This window comes from Macrobrachium rosenbergii, chromosome 2, assembly GCF_040412425.1.
Source record: "Macrobrachium rosenbergii isolate ZJJX-2024 chromosome 2, ASM4041242v1, whole genome shotgun sequence".
Lineage (NCBI taxonomy): Eukaryota > Metazoa > Arthropoda > Malacostraca > Decapoda > Palaemonidae > Macrobrachium > Macrobrachium rosenbergii.
In genome coordinates, this window is record NC_089742.1 from 54,753,849 (window position 1) to 54,774,169 (window position 20,321).

At 36.1% G+C, this 20,321-nt stretch overlaps 1 protein-coding gene across 17 annotated transcripts in view; it reads right to left on the minus strand.

Annotated features, from left to right (window-relative positions):
* The window catches only part of rdgB (retinal degeneration B), a 311,695-nt gene that overhangs the window by 47,348 nt on the left and 244,026 nt on the right, over nt 1–20,321 (minus strand). For 7 of the 17 annotated variants that reach the window (XM_067118507.1, XM_067118514.1, XM_067118488.1 and 4 more), the window contains 6 exons: nt 17,874–18,062; nt 15,726–15,876; nt 13,876–14,087; nt 11,335–11,442; nt 6,663–6,680; nt 6,160–6,328 (listed from right to left, as the gene is read on the minus strand). In XM_067118507.1, coding sequence (XP_066974608.1) covers nt 6,160–6,328; nt 6,663–6,680; nt 11,335–11,442; nt 13,876–14,087; nt 15,726–15,876; nt 17,874–18,062 — 847 coding nt within the window. Of the gene's footprint in view, nt 1–6,159; nt 6,329–6,662; nt 6,681–10,386; nt 11,443–13,875; nt 14,088–15,725; nt 15,877–17,873; nt 18,063–20,321 lie in introns of all 17 variants that reach the window. The other 10 variants (XM_067118551.1, XM_067118534.1, XM_067118561.1 and 7 more) reach the window with 2 other exon arrangements.

Here is a 20,321-nt window from a genome sequence, read left to right on the forward strand (position 1 = left end):
AGTAATAATGAAATGGTTAAACAACAGAAGCAGACATTGCCTAATCCATTCAATGACCTGGTGCACATATGATGGAATCTGATGTGAACATGCAGCAACCTTTTAAGTGAGAGAAAGAATCACCAGAGGCATTACCTTTCAAAACAGGCATCCATACAAAAGCAGCTCATCTTCCACCATTGCACTTCTCAGTAATGTACTGTACTTGTGGGTCACAACAGCAAGAAAAAGGCATCCAGGAAGATATCTGAAATATCACCTAAACCTAACACCCAATGCATTCCATACATCCATTCTTCACATGAGCCATTACTCTCCCCTACTATAGTAAATGAAGTATACAGTAATCTCTCGAATATCCGGATTCACCTTGTCCGGACCTCGACATTATCCAGGCACAACCAGACCCCAGGGACCAAAGATACATACGAATTTCAAAAAATGTGAAAAAACCAATCTCCAATGGTTGGCAATGCTGCACAGCCTATGAAAATGTTGTTAACACTGCTTACATTCATAAAGATTGAGAAAGGGGTTTGTGGGTATAGGTGGCCAGGAAAAGTTTCCAAGGTAGGAGGGGACTCAGAAGGCTGGGTGCCATGTGAGGGAAGCAGCAGTTTACAGGAAGACTCATCCAGAAAAAAGGTTGTTTTGGAGGGTGGATTGACAGGGAAGAAGTTTCCCTGGCTGGGATGGGGTTATGAATGAAGTGTGGGATGGGTTGGCAGGATTCTAACTTTGTCTGAGCTTTTTTGTTCTATGTTTTTACATCTATGCTTTTTCCACACTTTGTTAAAGGATATGTGACAGAGAGAGAGAGAGAGAGAGAGAGAGAGAGAGAGAGAGAGAGAGAGAGAGAGAGAGAGAGAGAGAGAGAGAGAGAGAGAGAGAGAGAGCGCAAATGTTAACAGTCTATAAAACACTCCCATTTATTAAAATTTTATGCTATTTTCATTTTTATTACTTTATTTTCTCCTTTTTTGTGTTTTGTCATTTATTTTTAATGCGTAAAAGATGAAAGAACACTAAAATTTACAACAAAAAGAGACAAACACATTCAATACACACATTTCTCCCCTTTGGTTGTTGGCATTGGAGACAAGTTATATATAACTCAACGTGTTGCCAACATTTACAAATTTGCATATATTTTTAATTAGACATGAAATTTCAACAGTGATAAAATATTCTCGTGTAATGTTTTATATGTATAATCATCATACTTAAGAGTTAACTAAACTTTAATGAAATTACAGTAAATCATGCAAAGCAAAAAAATAAAAAGGATTGAACAAGTGATACTGCGTTAGCACACCTACATATGTACAGCTTACAACGCACACTCACAGAGTGAAAGAGGTAGACTGTTACTGGCATAAAAGCTCCACATCACTTAACATGTCATGAAACATCACTTTGTTTGCTGCTTTTTAATAACTGACACAGATACATCATCAGTTTAAGAGTATGGTAGAAGGTGTGTGGGTAGGCGAGCACTTGTATTTTTTGTAACCTTTCTCACTATTGTACAAGGGAATTGTATACATCACTGTCATTTTTTTGCTTTTTGATGGCTACTAGGCAAATGTGTCATAAACATGTTTAACTGATACATCAAGGAAGTATCAGTGTAACTGATAACAAAGAGTGTTTTCCCTCTTTGTACAGTCGTGCTAGTGTTGTGTGTGGAAGGTGCTGACCCTTCAACAGAAACTAGAAATCGGGAGAACTAAGGTAGGATGTTCTAGGTCACATATCATGGAGGAGTATGGCATTACTTGGTCAACCTTGCATAATATTAAGACTTCCCAGGATAAGCTGAAGAAGTAAAAAACAGACTTCAGGAAGTCAGGAGTCAGGCCAACAAGGCCATGGCAAAAGGACCCCAGTGACTTCCCTGAGGCCTTGGACACAGCTGCATAAATGTAAGTTTCAACAGAATGTTATTGTGAAGCAGAATCTTTGTGAGTATCATCAAAGTACCCTCAACAGCTTCTTCAGATCCCAAACCCCCAAACACCAAAGCCATCAACATCCACTTTTTCGGTAACTCAGTCATTCAGCTTGAAACCACAGACAAGCAGTCTGCAGCCTTTGCCGATATGTGGGGCTCCTTCAGCCAAGAATCTGATGTGTCGCTGTCCCACTTCAATGACCCTGACCCTCTAGACACCTCTATGCCTCTTCCGGCCACTTCCCCACTTAAGGTCTCCCAGGAGTCACAGAGGCAGAGGAAGGGGGAGATGATGATGATGATAATAAAGCTGGTCTTGATTGCACAGCCAATTTGGAGTCTTGGTAGGAGGTGGAGGAGGCCTTGTAAAACTCCTCACAAGTTTTTAAAAACTCTGGCCACCGTTAACACCAAGGACATCGCACAAGCAAAGTGACAGAGAAAAAGAATTTTTATATTTAGGTTTTTCCTGTGTATGATTTATTTTAAAAAGTATTTGGGCAAAATTAAAAATATTGTTTGTGTAACCTACTGTATTGTGTGTTGCATATAAGAGTGAAGAAAGGGGTTTGCTTTTTTTCAGGTGTATTTATACAGTATATTTTGTTAAAAAATATGGGAAAATATGGCAGATAATTACTTTCTGCATAAAGTTTTCAGTGTATAGTGTGATAGTTGTTGTTCATATTGTTTACGAATATGCGGTATTGACACGGTAAAGGGAGGAAGGGTATGAAGTTGCCATTTTACACCTGTGGAGTTTTTTATCTACGCTTATCCAGATTCTTCCCTTATCAGACAGAGCCTTGGCTCTATCAATCCGGATAATTGAGAGATTACCTGTAAATGCTAGGACTGGAACACCCAAAGAGCCATAACAACAGCAAACACCTACATAATACAAAAAACTTGGTACGTTTTACTTAATGGATTTATTTATTACTTAAAGCATACACAATGTGTATATAAAAGTATTTAAACATCAAACCAAAACAATTTTCAAAGACAATCTAAACATCAACCTTGCTCTATGACAACTGTAATTTTCAAGTAACCTAAATAATTCATGAAAACATAATCTAGACCTCAATTTAATTAGCTAGTTAAAAAAATGCAGTGTCAAGTCCCTATATCCAATATCAGTTAATAAAAAGAATAAGTTAAGCAGGTACAGCGGTCCTTGCTTATCAGTGGCGTCAGTTAACAGTGTTCTGGTTTTACAGCACTTTCTATTACCATAATTATCAGCAATTTTTGGTTATTGGCGATTTTGGTTAGTGGTGCTTGCTTGGGAACAAAACCCCCACCGTTAACCAGGGACTGCCTGTATTAAATGCCCTAAAAATTTAGAATAATTAAGTTGTAATCTCCATACTAAATGCATACCCACAATCAGGATCACACTGCACCAAAGAAACACTCCATCTGCCAATCCTTTCAAATACAGTACTGTACATATAATTTGGATGAAGATGTAACATGTTCATACTGTATTACTGAAAATTCTAACAAGCTACCAAAATCACGCCTTCTTTTAGTTCCAATTTCCATCCACTGGGTCTACTGGTAACTAAGGGTAAATATAGACACCTGTAGTTTATGTTATTTACACCTTCAGTAACTTGAACTCTAAATACTAACTTCCTCAGATATTACATGTATCTGACTGATAGTATTAGTTAGGTTGCTTTGGTCTGTACTAACTCTTAATCGTTCTTCTCATTGATGCCATGAGCAAGAAGTCATAGATTTTCCACCTGGAGTGGTCATTGAATGTCACAATCTCCCGGACCCTGTGGAAGGTTGGTTGACCTCTTCACCATGAGCTTGAAAAGCTCAACTGTACAGCGTACTGCACGGTCAGACCCAGCAGCAATGTGGGACAAGTACCATGTTGCAAAAAAGTGAGTCTCAATATCTGCACCTTTCACCTTTTCTGGGTGATACAACAAGTTCTAGAGAAGCTTCTCAAAGACAGTGAATATTAGGATGAATCTGTTAACTCCTCTCTGGTTACAAGAAGTGTTCACAAACCTGCTTGCCATGACATCAAATTTCCACAACAGGCTTCCACTTTAAAAGAAGCTACTCAAACAGCCTCACTTCTACAGGTTCCACAGTTGGCTGGAATCTGTATCTTAATGCTTGGAGATCACCAGTGTCAACCACAAGCAAAAGGCTTCTTGGAGGTTACTGCCACAGCCATTGCCAGACCAAAACTGAAGCCTTGATCCACTTAGCGCCACTAGCCTAGCAATATGTTCCTCATCTCCCAGTGGCTTCAGAAGGGAAGGTCTCTATGCCAATAAAGGTTACAGAATGCTCTCTTGCAAATATGGCCTGGACCTGAATAACGACAAGCACTTAAATGATCTGAACAGTAATTTTGCAAAATCTGCTCTAAGGAGTACTCTCACCCCGCCCAGTTAGGACCACACCTTGGTAGTGTGAAGTCTCTTACATCCACCTTATGAGCCCATGAAAGAAACATCTGTTGTTGATCTGACACTGAAGATTATGTTCCTCCAACCTCTGGCCTCTTTGAGGTGGCTAAGCTATCTTCATGGTTTGTCAAGGACTTTGATTCACTCTACAAATTGGTTTTCAACTGAACTCTCCATCCTGCCCAACTTCACTAACTAGCAAGGAAAATAAATTGCTTTACCCTGTAACAGCAGTAAAGATTTACTTACAGAGAAAAGTGTGCCTTGTGACCTAATCATTCATCTTTTCCCAAATAACAGTCAAAGAATGAAAAGTATGTATAAGAATTCACTCATGCGCTGGTTTCAACAGGTTATCTAAACAGCATAATCTGCATTCTCTTCGGAGAAAAGCGCAAAGGTAGAGGTTAATGTATGAAGTCTCTGTAATTCCCTCTTTCCTTGATTTTAGACTCACCCTAGAAATGTCTCCAATCTTAGGATGAATACTTGTAAGCGTCCTTCAACTTTTGCCAAATTTTGTCTCAGGGAAGTTATGCACAGAAACTTGAAAATCTTCTCAGTGGGCCAGACCATTGTGTAGGTTCATAACTCGTCTATGGGGGTCCTAAATTACTAGCAATCACAAGTGGCACAGCCTCATGATGTGCTGGTCTACATGTCAAAGGGTGCTGGTAGGCACTTTTCTGCCTGAGTTACCACTTATTTACCAAATACAAATTGATTTTTGGCTTTGCCTTTGCAACAAGAAGCCAGCAAGCTAAGAAACCCTGAACATAGATCTGGTTTATCTTCAGACGTTACAAGAGTCCTGCGTTCTATTATTCTAACCTCAAGGTCACTTGGAGACTTTTCTTCTGTCCAACTAGCATTTCGTACATACATATTAATGGTTTTAAGTAAAACAAACTATGTTCTTTGCCACACAAGTTTTTTCATACCCACTGACCATTTGAAACCAAAACTATTATTACTATAGCTCTGTCGAGCATTACTGTCCACATGTTACGCTGTTCAGCATGTTTCTCCTTATCACACCTCCAATTACGCTTGACAGAGCCAAGATTAGTAAGCTAATTGCTTAACAAGATTGTGGTTGTTCAAGATATTAAGAAATTAAAACTACATGAACAAAAGTCAAATGTGCTTATCTTGACCTTGCTACTGCCAAGAATATCCAATAACTTTGGAAGAATTTCATATCCCAGGAACATCAGTCTTTTAGAGTGAAATTCACACTGGTTCCATTCACCAATTAATGTTCTATAAGAGTTGCTATCTGACACTAAGTTAAAGCTTTAGAACAGTTGCTTGATGAAATCTACTACCAACTTACAATGCTTCCCTCTGTCTCCATGAATCCAAAAATTGTTCAAATCTGAAGCACTGTTTTTATTTGGAGCAAAACAATGTTTAAGAATATGCTGAGTCATGAATGTAAATAAAATAATAATCACTGTCATTAATTATACCATCTTACCCTAACAATGACAAAATAAGTTCACCTAATTTTGTTCTCAGTATCATCAGCCTTAATAAAAAAAAAAAAAAAAGTCAGAGTGGAAAAATAGGATTATACTTGCATTTAGCACTGCTGCTGGATGTGTAACATGAGTAATATAGAGACCCTAATCTTCACTTCAACAATATCAGTGATGAAATTTTGTATTATCCGGTATCAGGCAATTTGAGTTCACCTAACACAAATCAGATAAAATCAATGATAAAAGAAATTACAGACAGGAAAGACAGAGGATTTACCTGGATGATGAGGATCTTCTACGAGGAAATGGAGCCGTAAGATGACTATTGTAATGGTAAGTTGAATCCGAGACAGAACGGGATGGGGGAACTTCAGGATGGTGTGGTGCATCATTACTCATGGACTTGCGATAAATTCGCCCTCCACATTCCCCACCAGCATCGTCTCCTACAATTTCATATAGGGCACATCACATATAATTGCTAAACTAACCTTAAATTCTTACTATGTTAAGATTATATTTCACATGGAACATTCCTTTCAAAATGCCCAAAAGCAAAACAATGGAGAGCTTGAAGACACTAAACAATTATATGGGCAATTTTCATAACTTGTGATTACCAATTTAATATCTACAATGTTATCTTTATATAATAATATAAAATTCAAACAAAACATTAAGACATATTGTCAGCTAAATAATACATTATCAACAAATATATCAAAAATTAATTTTCACAAAACTGTATACCAAAACATGGCTATTGCCAAAAGCCTGTACCTTTAGGCAAAAGGAAAACTGCAAAAGAAAACAGATTGGCAATGAAATTCTTAACATCAAATGCAAATATGCAAACTATGATCTTCACAACTACAAAGCTAATCTGCATTTACTAAAATAACATGCTGCACGATGAAATGATTCTATATACTAAAAATTTGGAAAACAATAATTAAGAATTGATAAAAACTCATCACCAAGGAGCAATATAAGCTCCCGTATTAAAAAGGAATTCATGCATAACTTATTAAAACAAGATCTAATATGCAAAAGCTACTGACTCTAAAATGCAGGTGGGATAGTCTCCATGTAAAAGCCTCTGGTTCAGTCCCATCAGCAAATGAATTTGGCAAGAGTAAAAATCATACAAAATATTTTCCTTCCTTCATAATAATGTCTGTTTAGAGAGAAAGATATCTGTAAATGTTTGAATGCTTTAGAAATATCCCATACATGCCTACAAAAATGTGATACCAGTACACCTATCTTGTGACTGACTCAAGAAAGAAAAAACCACAAAGTACACAAATGACTGATAACCGTGATTGAATTTCTAGAAACATATTTCACATCCAAAGGCAAATATGTTTATTGAATTACATGTAAGAAAAAATACACTGCTTATCAATTTTATTATAACAATCTATGAACCTATTAGCACAACCTTCAAAAAACACACCCATTCCTGTTTCTTTTACTTTATTTGAACCCTTGAGATTCCAATGACATCAATTAAATGTCATTTGTAGCAAATAAAAAATTCATTAAATATTTTCACAGCAGACAGCATTAGAATGATGTCCGATGGTGCTGGGGAATGTTTAACTCTATCTCCCCCCAAAAATTAGTATAGGAGCTTAAAAGAACATTAAATTTTTTTCTGATTTTTATAATTAGTGACTGGCATAAATAGTAATAATACATCACAGTACTTCTTATTATGCAAGAAGAATTTGTCTCCATTACATTTTTAAGTAACAAAATATAATGTAATTTCTATCCTTCACTGAGTATAAAGGTTTATTTGGTTTTCATTTGTAAACACTAAGAAAGAACATGTATTTAGCTTGAAAATGAGACTTCAACCTAAACAGAAGATTATCTCTTTACCAAAGGCAAATTATGGACCCCCCAGGAATCTCCAAGGATTAATAAAAGCCCGTTCATAATTAAAGAAAATAACTGGGTGTAACTTTCCTTTACCTTCTTACTGGAACTCTCCACACAAATTATTAAATTATTCACATAGTAACTGGTTAAATGTTACTACGCTTTTTATAGAACAAAACACACTCTCTATCCAACCAATCCATTATTTACTGCATCCTCTTTCCTCTATGCAACTGAATTATATAAAAATTATGTGAAACTCAAGCAAAACTGCCCAAAACAAATGATGATGCACACTGAAAATGAAATGAATAACTAACATATAAAGCCACATCTGGACAAATGGGTCAGAAGTTAAACCCTGGGAAAATTGCAACTGCGTGTTTACTTCAAGGAGATGAATAGAAGAATGACTGGTAACAGAGAAGTCACTGAAGTACTTGGGATGCAAAGTGAGAACATTCGTAGCTTCATCAGTAAAATATGGTACACCTGGGCTCTGTTACCCAGGAGAAAATCAATATATGAATAATGAATTGGTAAGAACAAATTTAATACAAAAACAAGATGAATGGACTTCAACTGGAAGTCAAAACAGTTGGTATGCTGAATTCAATTTGCATAAGGGTATATGACATGCCTGAAAAGTTTAATGTAAAAATTAGGATCAGCTGAGTATTTCAGTACAAGAAAGACCCACTTCTACAGCTGCCCCATGAGCAGAAACCCTTAAGGATGCAAGAAAATGAAGGAATTTGTTTTCATTTGGCAATTCCTGCAATAAATGATAAAGGGTAAAACACTTGCCAATCCTGCATCTAGTACACAGAGAACCAACATGATGTATATTATGACCAGAAGACCAACAGGATTTACTGACAATATACAGCAGCCTTGAATCAAGTCTGATAACTTGATTCTGCTGTCTAATGAAAATGCATACTAGTGAGAAAAGATAAACTGATACATCAAAAACCAAGCAAACTGCACCTAAGAGATGCATACTGAACACACAACCACCAAAATGCTATCTCAAACTGGTAGAGGTAAATAATGATGAAAGCTGGGCAATTATCTGTGAGGACACCAGGCTCTCCCTTGTGAAGACAGTCTGATCTATTCTCTAACCAGTGATTTAGTCATTTTAGCAGGCATTCTGCTGGCCATATCAGGTGTTTGCAAGAGTAAATGTAACAAGACTGGTAATCTGTATGAACACAAAGAATCAATAGAATATTTGATAATGAAATTTCTAATATATTATTCCCATGAGTGAGGGATTCTTGAATCTTGATTCATAATGTGACAAGTAATACAAGTTTAAAACCCTATTCAGGTAGACTAAAGCAATATATGTAAAAAACAAGAAAATAATCATGAGGTGAAGGGTATATGACCAATAAGGTGGTATGGGCATAAAGTTAAGAAGCCTGAAAGGGCAATGGTCAAAGTATTAACTGAAGAATACAATGACAGAGTGACAGAGTAGTAACCTAGAAGAATGTATCTGATTTTGTATTAAAAATTCCTACTTAAGAACCATGTGTCATTTTCCGATACTTAAAGGACATGATAATTATCAGTATGAAATGTTTTCTTAAAATTTCCTGGCACCAAATATATTATTTTTAAACATATTAAAGGGCAAAAATACAATGGTAGGTCGCAGGGTAAGATTATACTGTCACATGACAATAAGCAGTACCTTTTTTTTACAGTTATAAAATGACATATGACTAAAATTATCCTACAAATGATTATGCACACTAACTAAAGTATCACAATCCAGTAGGATATTGCTAAAATGAGAGTTAATGTAAATCACAGTATGGGATATAACTACAGTATCTATTTTTCCGCTGCAGCACCAAGATAAGAAAAACATTTACTACAAGCAGTGTTATGCTATGTAAATGGAAAACAGCATAGTACCTGACAAGAAAGCTGTCATTTACTATGCCAGAGGGTAATGTTTCTTAGAAGATGAATCCAGACACAATACATAATCCACTAAATTTTATAATTAATGAATTATGAACATGGCATAACCATCAGAAAGCCAATTTAAACTGCTCTGCCATTAAAAATTTTTTTTATTAATTTATAGGGCAAAATCACTCTTCCTGGAGAACTTTTTACAGAGAGGTTTTCAGTTCATTGATTGTGGCTTTGTTTTGAAATTCTGTATGTACTGTATACTGCTTACTTAAAACAAAGCACTGCATATTTTTGGTAACGAGTAAAAGCATATATTAAGGAGGCATTTATACTGTACATGCTGTGTAAGCCCACAGTATGACCTAACTATATACTGCATTCTGTCTGTCAGTAATCCAGAATCCTGATCTAATATATGTACTTCCCATTACAGGTGTAAAAAATGTTTGCATGAATTGGATACCTAATAAATAATGCAAGTAAAATAAAGAACCCATTAAAAACGTGTGGTCTATTTTAAAAATCTTTTCTGAATATGAAGCTAATTCTGTAAAATTTATGGACTGGGATGCCTGTTGTGAAAAAGGCATTATTACATGTCATCCAACGCTTGCAAATTCAACAGCGTGCTCATCAGGGGATGCTAAGCGGATACAGTGGAGAGGGATACACTTGCCTCTTTTGTCACACAGTGGCGCATGAGTCAATATATCAGGGAAGTTACTGTATCCCTGATGTTGGGCATGATGGAAAGTGGAATGGTAAGAGTGGTGGTAGGATTGAGACTGGTAGCTTAGGTACAACTGAGGATTTGAAGGAGAGGTGTAAGTGACACCAGGTGGTGAGGGAGTCAGGGTGGTGCAAACATTGATACCAATACCAGGTATACTACATGGTGCAGAACATTTTCTAACGAGTTGACCTGATGTTGAAGACATTGGCAAAGGAGCAGATATCTTTCTTAGTGGATTCTGGGGACTAACTTGGGGCTGAAGAGCCTTACTAGACACAGAGGGGTGAGAAGGGGACTGACTTTTACACACTGAGGGTTGAGGTGGGTTCTGAATCTTACTAGACACTGCAGGCTGTGAAAGTGGCTGAATTTTACTTGAAAATGAAGGTTGAGGAGATTGGGGAGACGGAATCTTACTTGGTCCTGAAGGATGTGGGGTTGAAGTAGGCTGAATTTTACTAGTTATTGAAGGTTGAGATGGGATCTGAGGAGACATAATCTTACTAGGTGGAACAGGCTGACAAGGGGTTTGAGGAGAATGAATCTTACTAGACACTATTGGCTGAGGAGTCTGGGGAGAGGGAAGCTTATTAGACAAAGAGGGTTGAGAAGTCTGAGAAGAAAAAATCTTGGACAAAGATGGATGAGAAGAAATTCTGGTCAGAGAAGATGACTGGGAGGAAGTGGAACACAAAGGTTGGTTCTGAGGAGAAGGAGGGGAGGAAGAGAATACATCACCTGCAACACTTTTAAGAGCAGATTCTGGACTGACAGTGATAGTGGGAGAGGAAGATGAGGGAGGGTCTGGGGAGCCTTTGGGGGGAGATGCAGGGGAAAGAGATGATGGGTGTAGAGGTTGTCCGGGGGATGACTTCTGCTTGCAGTACTGACCCGGGGAAGGAGGTTCTCCCTCAGGAATGTTGCTATTGCTTCCAAATTTATGTTGATCATGGGCTCTACACAGAACATCATATGCTAAAATTCCACCAATACTGTCACCTGGAAGAAACAAAGGTAAAACTCACTTCAAAACTGGGAGGCCTCATTGTGGTAACTGTTCAAATCATCAATGAAATGAGAAAGTTCTTAATACCTAAAGTAATAAATTTGTAGAAATTGTAAATTCACTATTTCCACACTCTTGCAGCTGATATATCAGAAATAAGCCCTGGATCCACAGATATGGTAATTTTCATGTTGTTTTACCAATCAAGATCAGCTAAATACAGTTGCTATGCATGGATGCTGAAAAAGAGACTAATTTGGGGTAAAAAAAAAAAGCATTTAATATTTGTCTAATTCATTAGTTTAACCAGACCACAAGACAACAGAAGTAACACTCCAAACTCTTATATGGCTGGCCTGTCAGATCTGTTCCTAACCATTAATTAATATTGCTTAAAGCTTTAAATGAGTAGGTAAGCTGAAAATGTAAATTCTTGGTCTGTTTCCAAGACTTGGTATTTATTATTTGTTGAATACTGGTTAATAATATATATAATATATCTAACTACAAATGGTATTCTCTATAAGTTGGAGAGTCAATTGCTTGTATTTTGTTGCACTTTGCACAATTATTAAAGCAGTGAAGAGAGAGAGGTGTTGTACCAACTGTGACTAATACAGATTTATCTGCGGAGGAGACTCCAGTACAGACTCTGAGCACCTTATAACTGAATCTAAGCTATTCAATGCTGTTAGATGCCAAGCTTAATATTTAGGTCCTGTAATCTAAACACGTAGAACAGCTGCAATATACTATAACACCAGGCTGATCTGTTAGCTTCCAAACAATACATACTTCATAAGCACTAAACTTTATAAAATTATGGCTTTCTCTTCTTAAGCCTTTAAAATTAAATATATATAGAAAAATACCAAAACATTTACAATTTCTGTTTAATTGCATATGTTCAAAACCCTAGAAGCATAGTTGCCAGCTGTTTTTGTGGAAGGGACTCCCCTACCAAACAATAACATCTCTTCTCTTCATCTTCCAGATAAGCCATCAACTCTTCCAAATACAGGTAAATTTAGAACAAATTTGCAGTTCATCCATTTACATTGTTCATGATTTAATTTCTGCATGATAGCCTTGTTAAATTTGAGTTCAATTGTTTTTATTTGTTATACTTTTGGAGGTCTGGCACAGAGTAATTCAATTCCATGATTTCTTATGCGAGAAAACCTGCTCGTTTTAGGACAGTTCAGTTATAGGACAGCCTTCTGGAATGGATCAAATATGTTAACCAAGGTATGACTACCTATAAATACACACAAAAATGGTCCAAGCAAAAAGCAGAATAATGCACCTTCTCTGTATGAAAATACAGTATATGAACTGAGCATGAAAAATAAAACAATCCATCACTAACAAGGTAATGGCTAATTAGCATCAGACTATCCCCTGACCTTCACCAAATACATATCAAATGAAGTAATAATGTAAATATATATACACTCAGTGATACTAGAAGATAAAAAAGCACTGCAAAAGCTAAACTTTCAGGTGACAAAAGTTTTGACTATTATCAGAAACTGTCTTGAAGCCAGCAACCGAGAGGATAACATGGCAATTACAATGTGCCTACTAGTTGTAAAAATCACAGATTTTATCACAAACTGAAACAGTGAAAGTTAAAAAAAATTGAGGATTATCTAATATATATGGGAAAAAGAATAAATAAATCAAGGTGCTCATAAGACTTGTAACAGCGATCTTTGACAAAGCAAAAAACTGGGAAAAGAGCTAAGGGGCTGTTTACACTAGTTAAGTTGAGTATATCTTAGTTTAACCAGACCACTGAGCTGATTAACAGCTCTCCTAGGGCTGGCCCGAAGGATTAGATTTATTTTACGTGGCTAAGAACTAATTGGTTACCTAGCAACGGGACCTACAGCTTATTGTGGAATCCGAACCACATTATAACGAGAAATGAATTTCTATCAACAGAAATAAGCTCCTCTAATTCTTCACTGGCCGGTAGGAGAATCGAACGCAGGACCAGCAGTTGGCACAAGCTCAGTGAGGTGGTTAGTAGATACATACATAAGAATTCACAGAGAGCATGCTTAGTAATAGATTCTCCTCTCTCTGATAGACAGACAACTGGTAAACCTAGAAACTTCCAAAGCCAAAATAAGCATATAATACAGTATATATGTATATATATTTTTTATATATATATATATATATATATATATATATATATATATATATATATATATATATATATATATATGGGTTAATGGGGTTATGATGAAAATAACAATACATTAATTATATAATTTTATACTTTTCATTAAAAAAAGTTACCAAGATTGTAACTGCTTAAATCCTACTATTGAAGACTTCTGCACTCACTCATTTCTAATGCTGATATTACTTTAGGTATAAAAAATTTTATACACTGTACTGTCACAGTGACTTACCAATAATACCAACTTGTCCAGTGAATCCTTCCCCTTCTTCAGACTTCAGAAATTCATGATAAGCAGCATTGGTCGCATTCAAGGTACGTACTACGGCTTCTTCATATTCAGGTATAGTTGTGGCCATGAGTGGAACTGCACCTACTGGTATATTGTCACCACCTGACACTTCACCACAAACAGGAGAAGAATCTAAGCCATAAGGGCTAAGGCTGCATGAACAAAAAAATAAAAGACAAAGTTTTAAAAATTAAATAAGTATCAACAAAGGCAACAACATGTTTATAAAAACAAATTATTCTTAATCTTCCTAAAGAGACCCTGTCCCTAACACATTTCACTATCAACATAGTTATGTCAGTAAAGGGTCAATGCATTGTCATTTTCCTGGGGAAAGATTATGTTCCAGTTTGGTTCAGGTGTTAAACAGTCTACATGACAAAATCAAGACTGTGATGAAAGAAGTAATTCAGATGGTACTACAAAAATATCAAACAATGCCACAACATCCTTTCTACTTCATTTTGTCTTCTCTTGTCCATCATTTTCTCAAAGACCAATAACAATTAGTGCCTTGTATTTGCCAAGCCAGAGCAGGTTATTTTCATCTCTGGGATTCAAAAGATGTTTCCTTTTCTAACCTATATGGGGATTTTGTGAAGGAGGATCAATATTTCTTCCCACTCTGGGATTTCAACATATGACAAAGTTTTGTACTTTGTCCATGACATCAGATTTCTTTCAACTTCTCTCATGTGTATGATATTGGGTATCGACATGCCTAAAAGCAGGTCAATGATACTTACACAAGTTCCTATCTTGTTCTAAGGGATGTGATGCAACGTGGTTAGATCTGTAATCTCTGGATCATGTGGTAGCAGTGGGACTAGTAATCCTTACTTCAGACTAGTTAGGTTTCCCGCTCTGTGGATTCTTCAGTGTACATTTTAACTGACTTTGTTTCCATTGTTGTTTCTCTTTTATTCAGATTCCCCAGGTTATACTAATTCATCTCACTTAGGAATACGTGATCCCCTTTCTTCAGCATCATTTTTGGGAGTATTCTTTGAAAGGGCAAGGCTCTCTTCGATAGCATTCCCTGTCTGGCCTGAGCAAGAAATTGGATTCGGTAATCTAAATCACTTCCTTTACCTACATCCTATGCTTACTTTGCATATTAGGGTTTCTGTCACCTACAGCTCACTATATCTACTCAAAAATGAGGGCTCTGATACTTACATCAATCCCAAGTCTCATTCAGTCCATCTTGGGATTTAGCAGCTTGATTCTTCCTCCTTTATTATAAAGTGATAATTATAAAGTGATGGGTTTATTGTGAAACAAAAGTAATTCTTTAAAAATAAAACTAATTTTTCATACAAATGCATTACCGAGTTCCTGTTGCTACTTAGTCATCCTTGCATGTGCATTGGTCATTACCATCTCCACAATATTTTCAAAATATTCACTGAACTTTGTAACAAATGACCTCCTTCAGCTACTAACCTACTAGAACACCTGGAAAGCTCTGTTGTATTAAGCTGAAAAAAACTTTTCATTACTTACCTTACTTAAATCTTAATAAAAACAATTTGTAATCTCATATTTTGGAAATTGGATATAGTATAGCAACAATTCAATTTCGCATCTTTTAATGGCAGCTGCCTCAGGGCTTGCATATAGAAAGAAAACTTTTATCTCCCTACCAATCTAGAAAGTTTACCCATGTTCAATAAAAAAGTGTTAAAACTTTCCCCTCACACCCACATCATACAATACTCCTCATTGTTAGCACTGCTGACTCTTTTAAAACAGAAAAGGGTGAAACTGTTACTGAAATTAGTACTAACCTAGACAAAATATTGAGACTATCTGAGCAGACTGCAGGTGCAGGTACAAGTCTTATCGCTATATGGCCAACCATTTGAGGATAGTGTTGACGCATAACTGATTCAAGAGCTCCTCGAAATGTTGTGAAATCACTCCTCTTGTTGGTTACATCTACGGGAAGAAACAAGTACATATGAAATATGAAATATGACACCTCTTCATCCCTCACAGCTGACTGTCATAAGGAAATGAAAATGAATAGTTGGCAAGTCCCCAAATGCTCTATACTGAAGGATAAAAGAAATTACATTTACACACAGTATTGTATTCCCTGAACTTTTTGCGTCCAGATACAGAATAAAACTCTTTATGAGCATGAACAATGAACAACTGTTGCTAATTCAGATGTAAAGGGAAAAGGTAGAATTGGGCCACCTGGACCATTTCTAAAAGTTTCTCAAAAACAAAAGAATAATAAAAAATTATCTTCTGATCTACAGTCCTTAGTTCAGATCTTGAATTGAGCTTGTACCCATTAAGAAGCGTTTTCAAACTAATGTCAACTGAACATGTCACAGAAGGGCCACAATCTATAATGAAGTTACAACGATGTTAGAGATCTCACGAGAGATCTTGTGCCTATAAAAGAGCAGCACTGAACCCTGAACTATTCATCATGCAGAAGCGAAGTCTCTGGAGCTACTATATCCAGATAACAGTGTTAATACTTGAAAATATTTACAAAATGGAGGAATGGTCATCCTGATGCAGCATATGAGGTTTACAGAGGAGTTATATTTTCATCAAATGTAACTGGTGGTGTCAGGAAGCCAGGATTGGAAAGTTTAAATGCAGTATGGGATTTTCAATGTCTGGCATGCATAAAGAGCTAACACTGAAGAAAAGAAGAATTGTCTTTTGGTAAAATGGCTAACCTAAGGCTAACCTAAGAGGAGATAAAACATTTGTGTTACCTTAACTACATTTTACACAGCATTGATAGGGGCAAAAAAAAAAAAAAAAAAAAAAAAATAGCAACAGCCAGGACAATTTAGCAAAAGACTCCTATACAGCTACCATTAATAAACAACAGTATCCCATTAATAAAAAAAGCAAATTACTTAGATCACTTGCATAAAACCAATACACTGATGAAACAGACAGTTACAAAGAGAATGGAAGAAATCAGATAATTCTGACAAAGAAATGCAAGTATTCAGGATCCATGACTGGAGTGTAAAGGTTAGAGTACACAAATAGCAAAGTGCCTGTGATATAGTGTTTTTACATGCTCAAAAATAGATAGAGTTCAGGCTGGAAAACAGGCAGATTTCAGACTGAAAAGATCTGGTTCTATGAAGAGAAGAGAAGAATTTAAATCAGATATTTAAGATATGGAAGAAATAGGATGATAACCACTGGGCAAGATTATTGGGAAAGAACACAGATGAAGACCGAGACGGCATGACACAGAAAAGAGTGGAGAAAATTCATCAGGACTTGTAAAATAAAAACCTAACTTAAAAGCATTGATAATGATGATGATTATTCAATCATCTCAAAAGTTTTTTCTCCTTGGGGGTTTTCACCTATACTTAATAAACTGATGCATCTTTCATAGCAGTAGTACAGTAGTTGTTAAATAACTGAATTGCAAATCACACGCTCTCTAAATATATATACAACACACAAAAAGTTTCTGTACAGAGGTAATATTAGTATTACTGCTCTCATTTCTTATCTTTGTGCAAACTGGAAACTAGATATATAGTACTGTATATGTAGTGAATAAATTTTATTTTTACTAAACATATACTACCAAGGAACTGAATTACAAGTTAAGATTCTTTTATGAAACCAATTGTTTTATTCTAGTATCTCTGAAAGTTCATCATGAATGTAATATTTCAATATCCAACATTTTGGAGAACTACAATTGTGAAGATTTAAAATCTTAAAAAATATCCTGTTCCTTAATTCTGAACCTTTTCTTCTGATTTTAGTCAGCTCATTTGACTTTTAAAACAATTTTATTAAGGTGAAATTCCCTAATGCCACTCATTTTTAAAATTAGTGAGCTACCAGAAAATGAAAATAGGCACAGAGTTACCATCAATAATAATATGCAGAGTATACAAAAAAAATCACATGCATCTGTGATGCCTTACCTGGATTAGGGTCAAGGACGGAACCAGCATGAATCACCAAGAGAAGGACCGTAGTTGAACAAGGGCCAGGTTGGTGGGACGGGGAGTGGGACGGGGAAGATGGAGCAGAAGCTTCCATGCTACGCCCTAATACACGACTATGGCGCTCAGCCGCTACCCGTGACATGAAGGTTTGCGAAAAGATACTGTCTGCAATATAAAGAAAGTAAACAATAAGATAACCCTTAATACAATAAATAATTAAACATATTCACAAATTACAGTAGCTACAATGACCTCTCAACTATTCTATTTTCTGATATTTTGGATGCGCATTCACTGAAAGCCTTGCATTCTAAAAGATTCATTAAAAAAATTATCTCCCCCTGGTGTGATTTCAACCCTGAAGGTTAGGGACTGAGGTTAGTTCATAGACACTAAGACCAACAGAAGATAAAGACCAGTGTTTTGACCAAAAGACTACTTATTTCAATAAAAGCAATGCAGGTAGTCCCCGGTTAACGGCGGGCTCGGTTAACAGCAATCTGGTTTTATGGGGCTTGTCTAGCGATGAAAATCGGCGATTTTCGGTGCTGAAAATCGCCGATTTCCGCTTATCGGTGCTGATAATTGGGTATTGGCACCAATACATACCTAACAGAGGCGCTGATAACCGAAAATCGGCGCTTTTCGGCGCCAATAACCCCTGAAAATCGCCAAAATCGCTGATTTTCGGTTATCATCACACCCTCAGAAACGGAACCCTGCCTATAACCGGGGACTGCCTGTAAATACTTGATATTACATCATCATGGCAAAAATTGGTTTATTCTGGCAGTGATTAAAATGAATTTGTACTTTAAAGATCTGAAATAAATTCTTACCCTTCTTGAGGATATAATGGTCCAAGTACTTACCTCAGTCTTGGTTCAAATCTCACCTCATAAGGAAAATTTCTTCAGTTTTATGGAAACAACATATCAATCATATAAATGCTTAATATTCATGTCCAGAATATCCCAAGTTCACCCACCTATCTGTCAGACAAAAGGAGGTAGTCTACCCAAAGATATGTACCAGCCTTCCAACTAGCTACTTTGTGTAAGCTGTAAGGCAGTGATAATCAAAGGAACAAGAGGCATACATATTTAAAGATTAATCAGTGTGTGTGAAGAAACTTTTGTTAAAAAAAATTTATTATCATAACAGCTTCATTAATTATTAATGTAAATCTATATTTTGGAGGAAGAATGAGGATGTAGCTATCCTTGTATGTTTGAGATTCATTTTCATACATGAAAATCCTTGAGGGACAATTTGCACCTACATAAAAAATTTTATGCATACACTAAATTACAAGGGCTTGGAAATGACTAACAATCTCTAAAACATCAGCTGGTATAATTTATGCAGTTTAAACTGCAAAATTAGAGGGTAACATACAAATGATATATACAAATGTTCTCAGAAGTTATATTATACATCTGACATCAAAGATATGTTTAAACAATAAAAGATTGCACACAATAGATTCTGATGCAGAGAAATTCCATTTCAAAGAAATGAAAGAATTTGGGTATTAAAATCACCCTTTAAGATCTATAGGCTTAATGCAATTTTATAACTATTGTAAAGGGTTTGTATAAAAGCTAGTTTTGTTCTCATTTTTTTTTTTATTCCATGGCCTTTCCTTCTCAAAAAAGCACACTAAACTTCCATGTTTCACTAAATCTTTTATACTAAAAAAAAATATCTATCATGACCTGGATCTCTTAAAGACAGTAAGATTTTGTAGTTAAAGGCAGTCCCAAGCTGTGTCATTTAGACTTAAACAATAACATATGAAAACATTAACAAGATCCTGATTTTAATGTATCACAGTAAAATTCAAATACTGTACCTAGAAATTTCTTCTTTAAAAAATTACTTAATAATTAAGTATTCAGATCAAAGTGCACATCATTTACGAAGTACAGGCAGTCCCCGGTTTACGACGGTTCCGGCTTACGACGTTCCGAGGTTACGACGCTTTTCAAATATATTCATCAGAAATTATTTCTTGGCTTCTGACGCATGTTCCGGGTTACGACGCGTCACGCCGATCCGACGGAAGAAATATGGCCCCAAAACGGCAGAATAATCATAATTTGAAGGTTTTTTTGATGTAAAACTCAATAATAATGCAGTTTACATCGTTTTCAATGCAGCCAGAGCATTAAAAGTAAGGTTTTCTTATGATTTTTGACGATTTTTGACGATTTTCCGGCTTACGACGATTTTCGGGTTACGACACGGCGCAAGAACGGAACCCCCGTCGTAAACCGGGGACCGCCTGTACTGTGATTATAATGAAGTCATCATTACTGTTTTTAAGTAGGTAGTTTACTATGACCAAAGAGACACAAAACCCAGGTGAAAACTGGCATAATGTAAAACTGAATTTTAGTTGGACAGCTGCATACAGAAAAG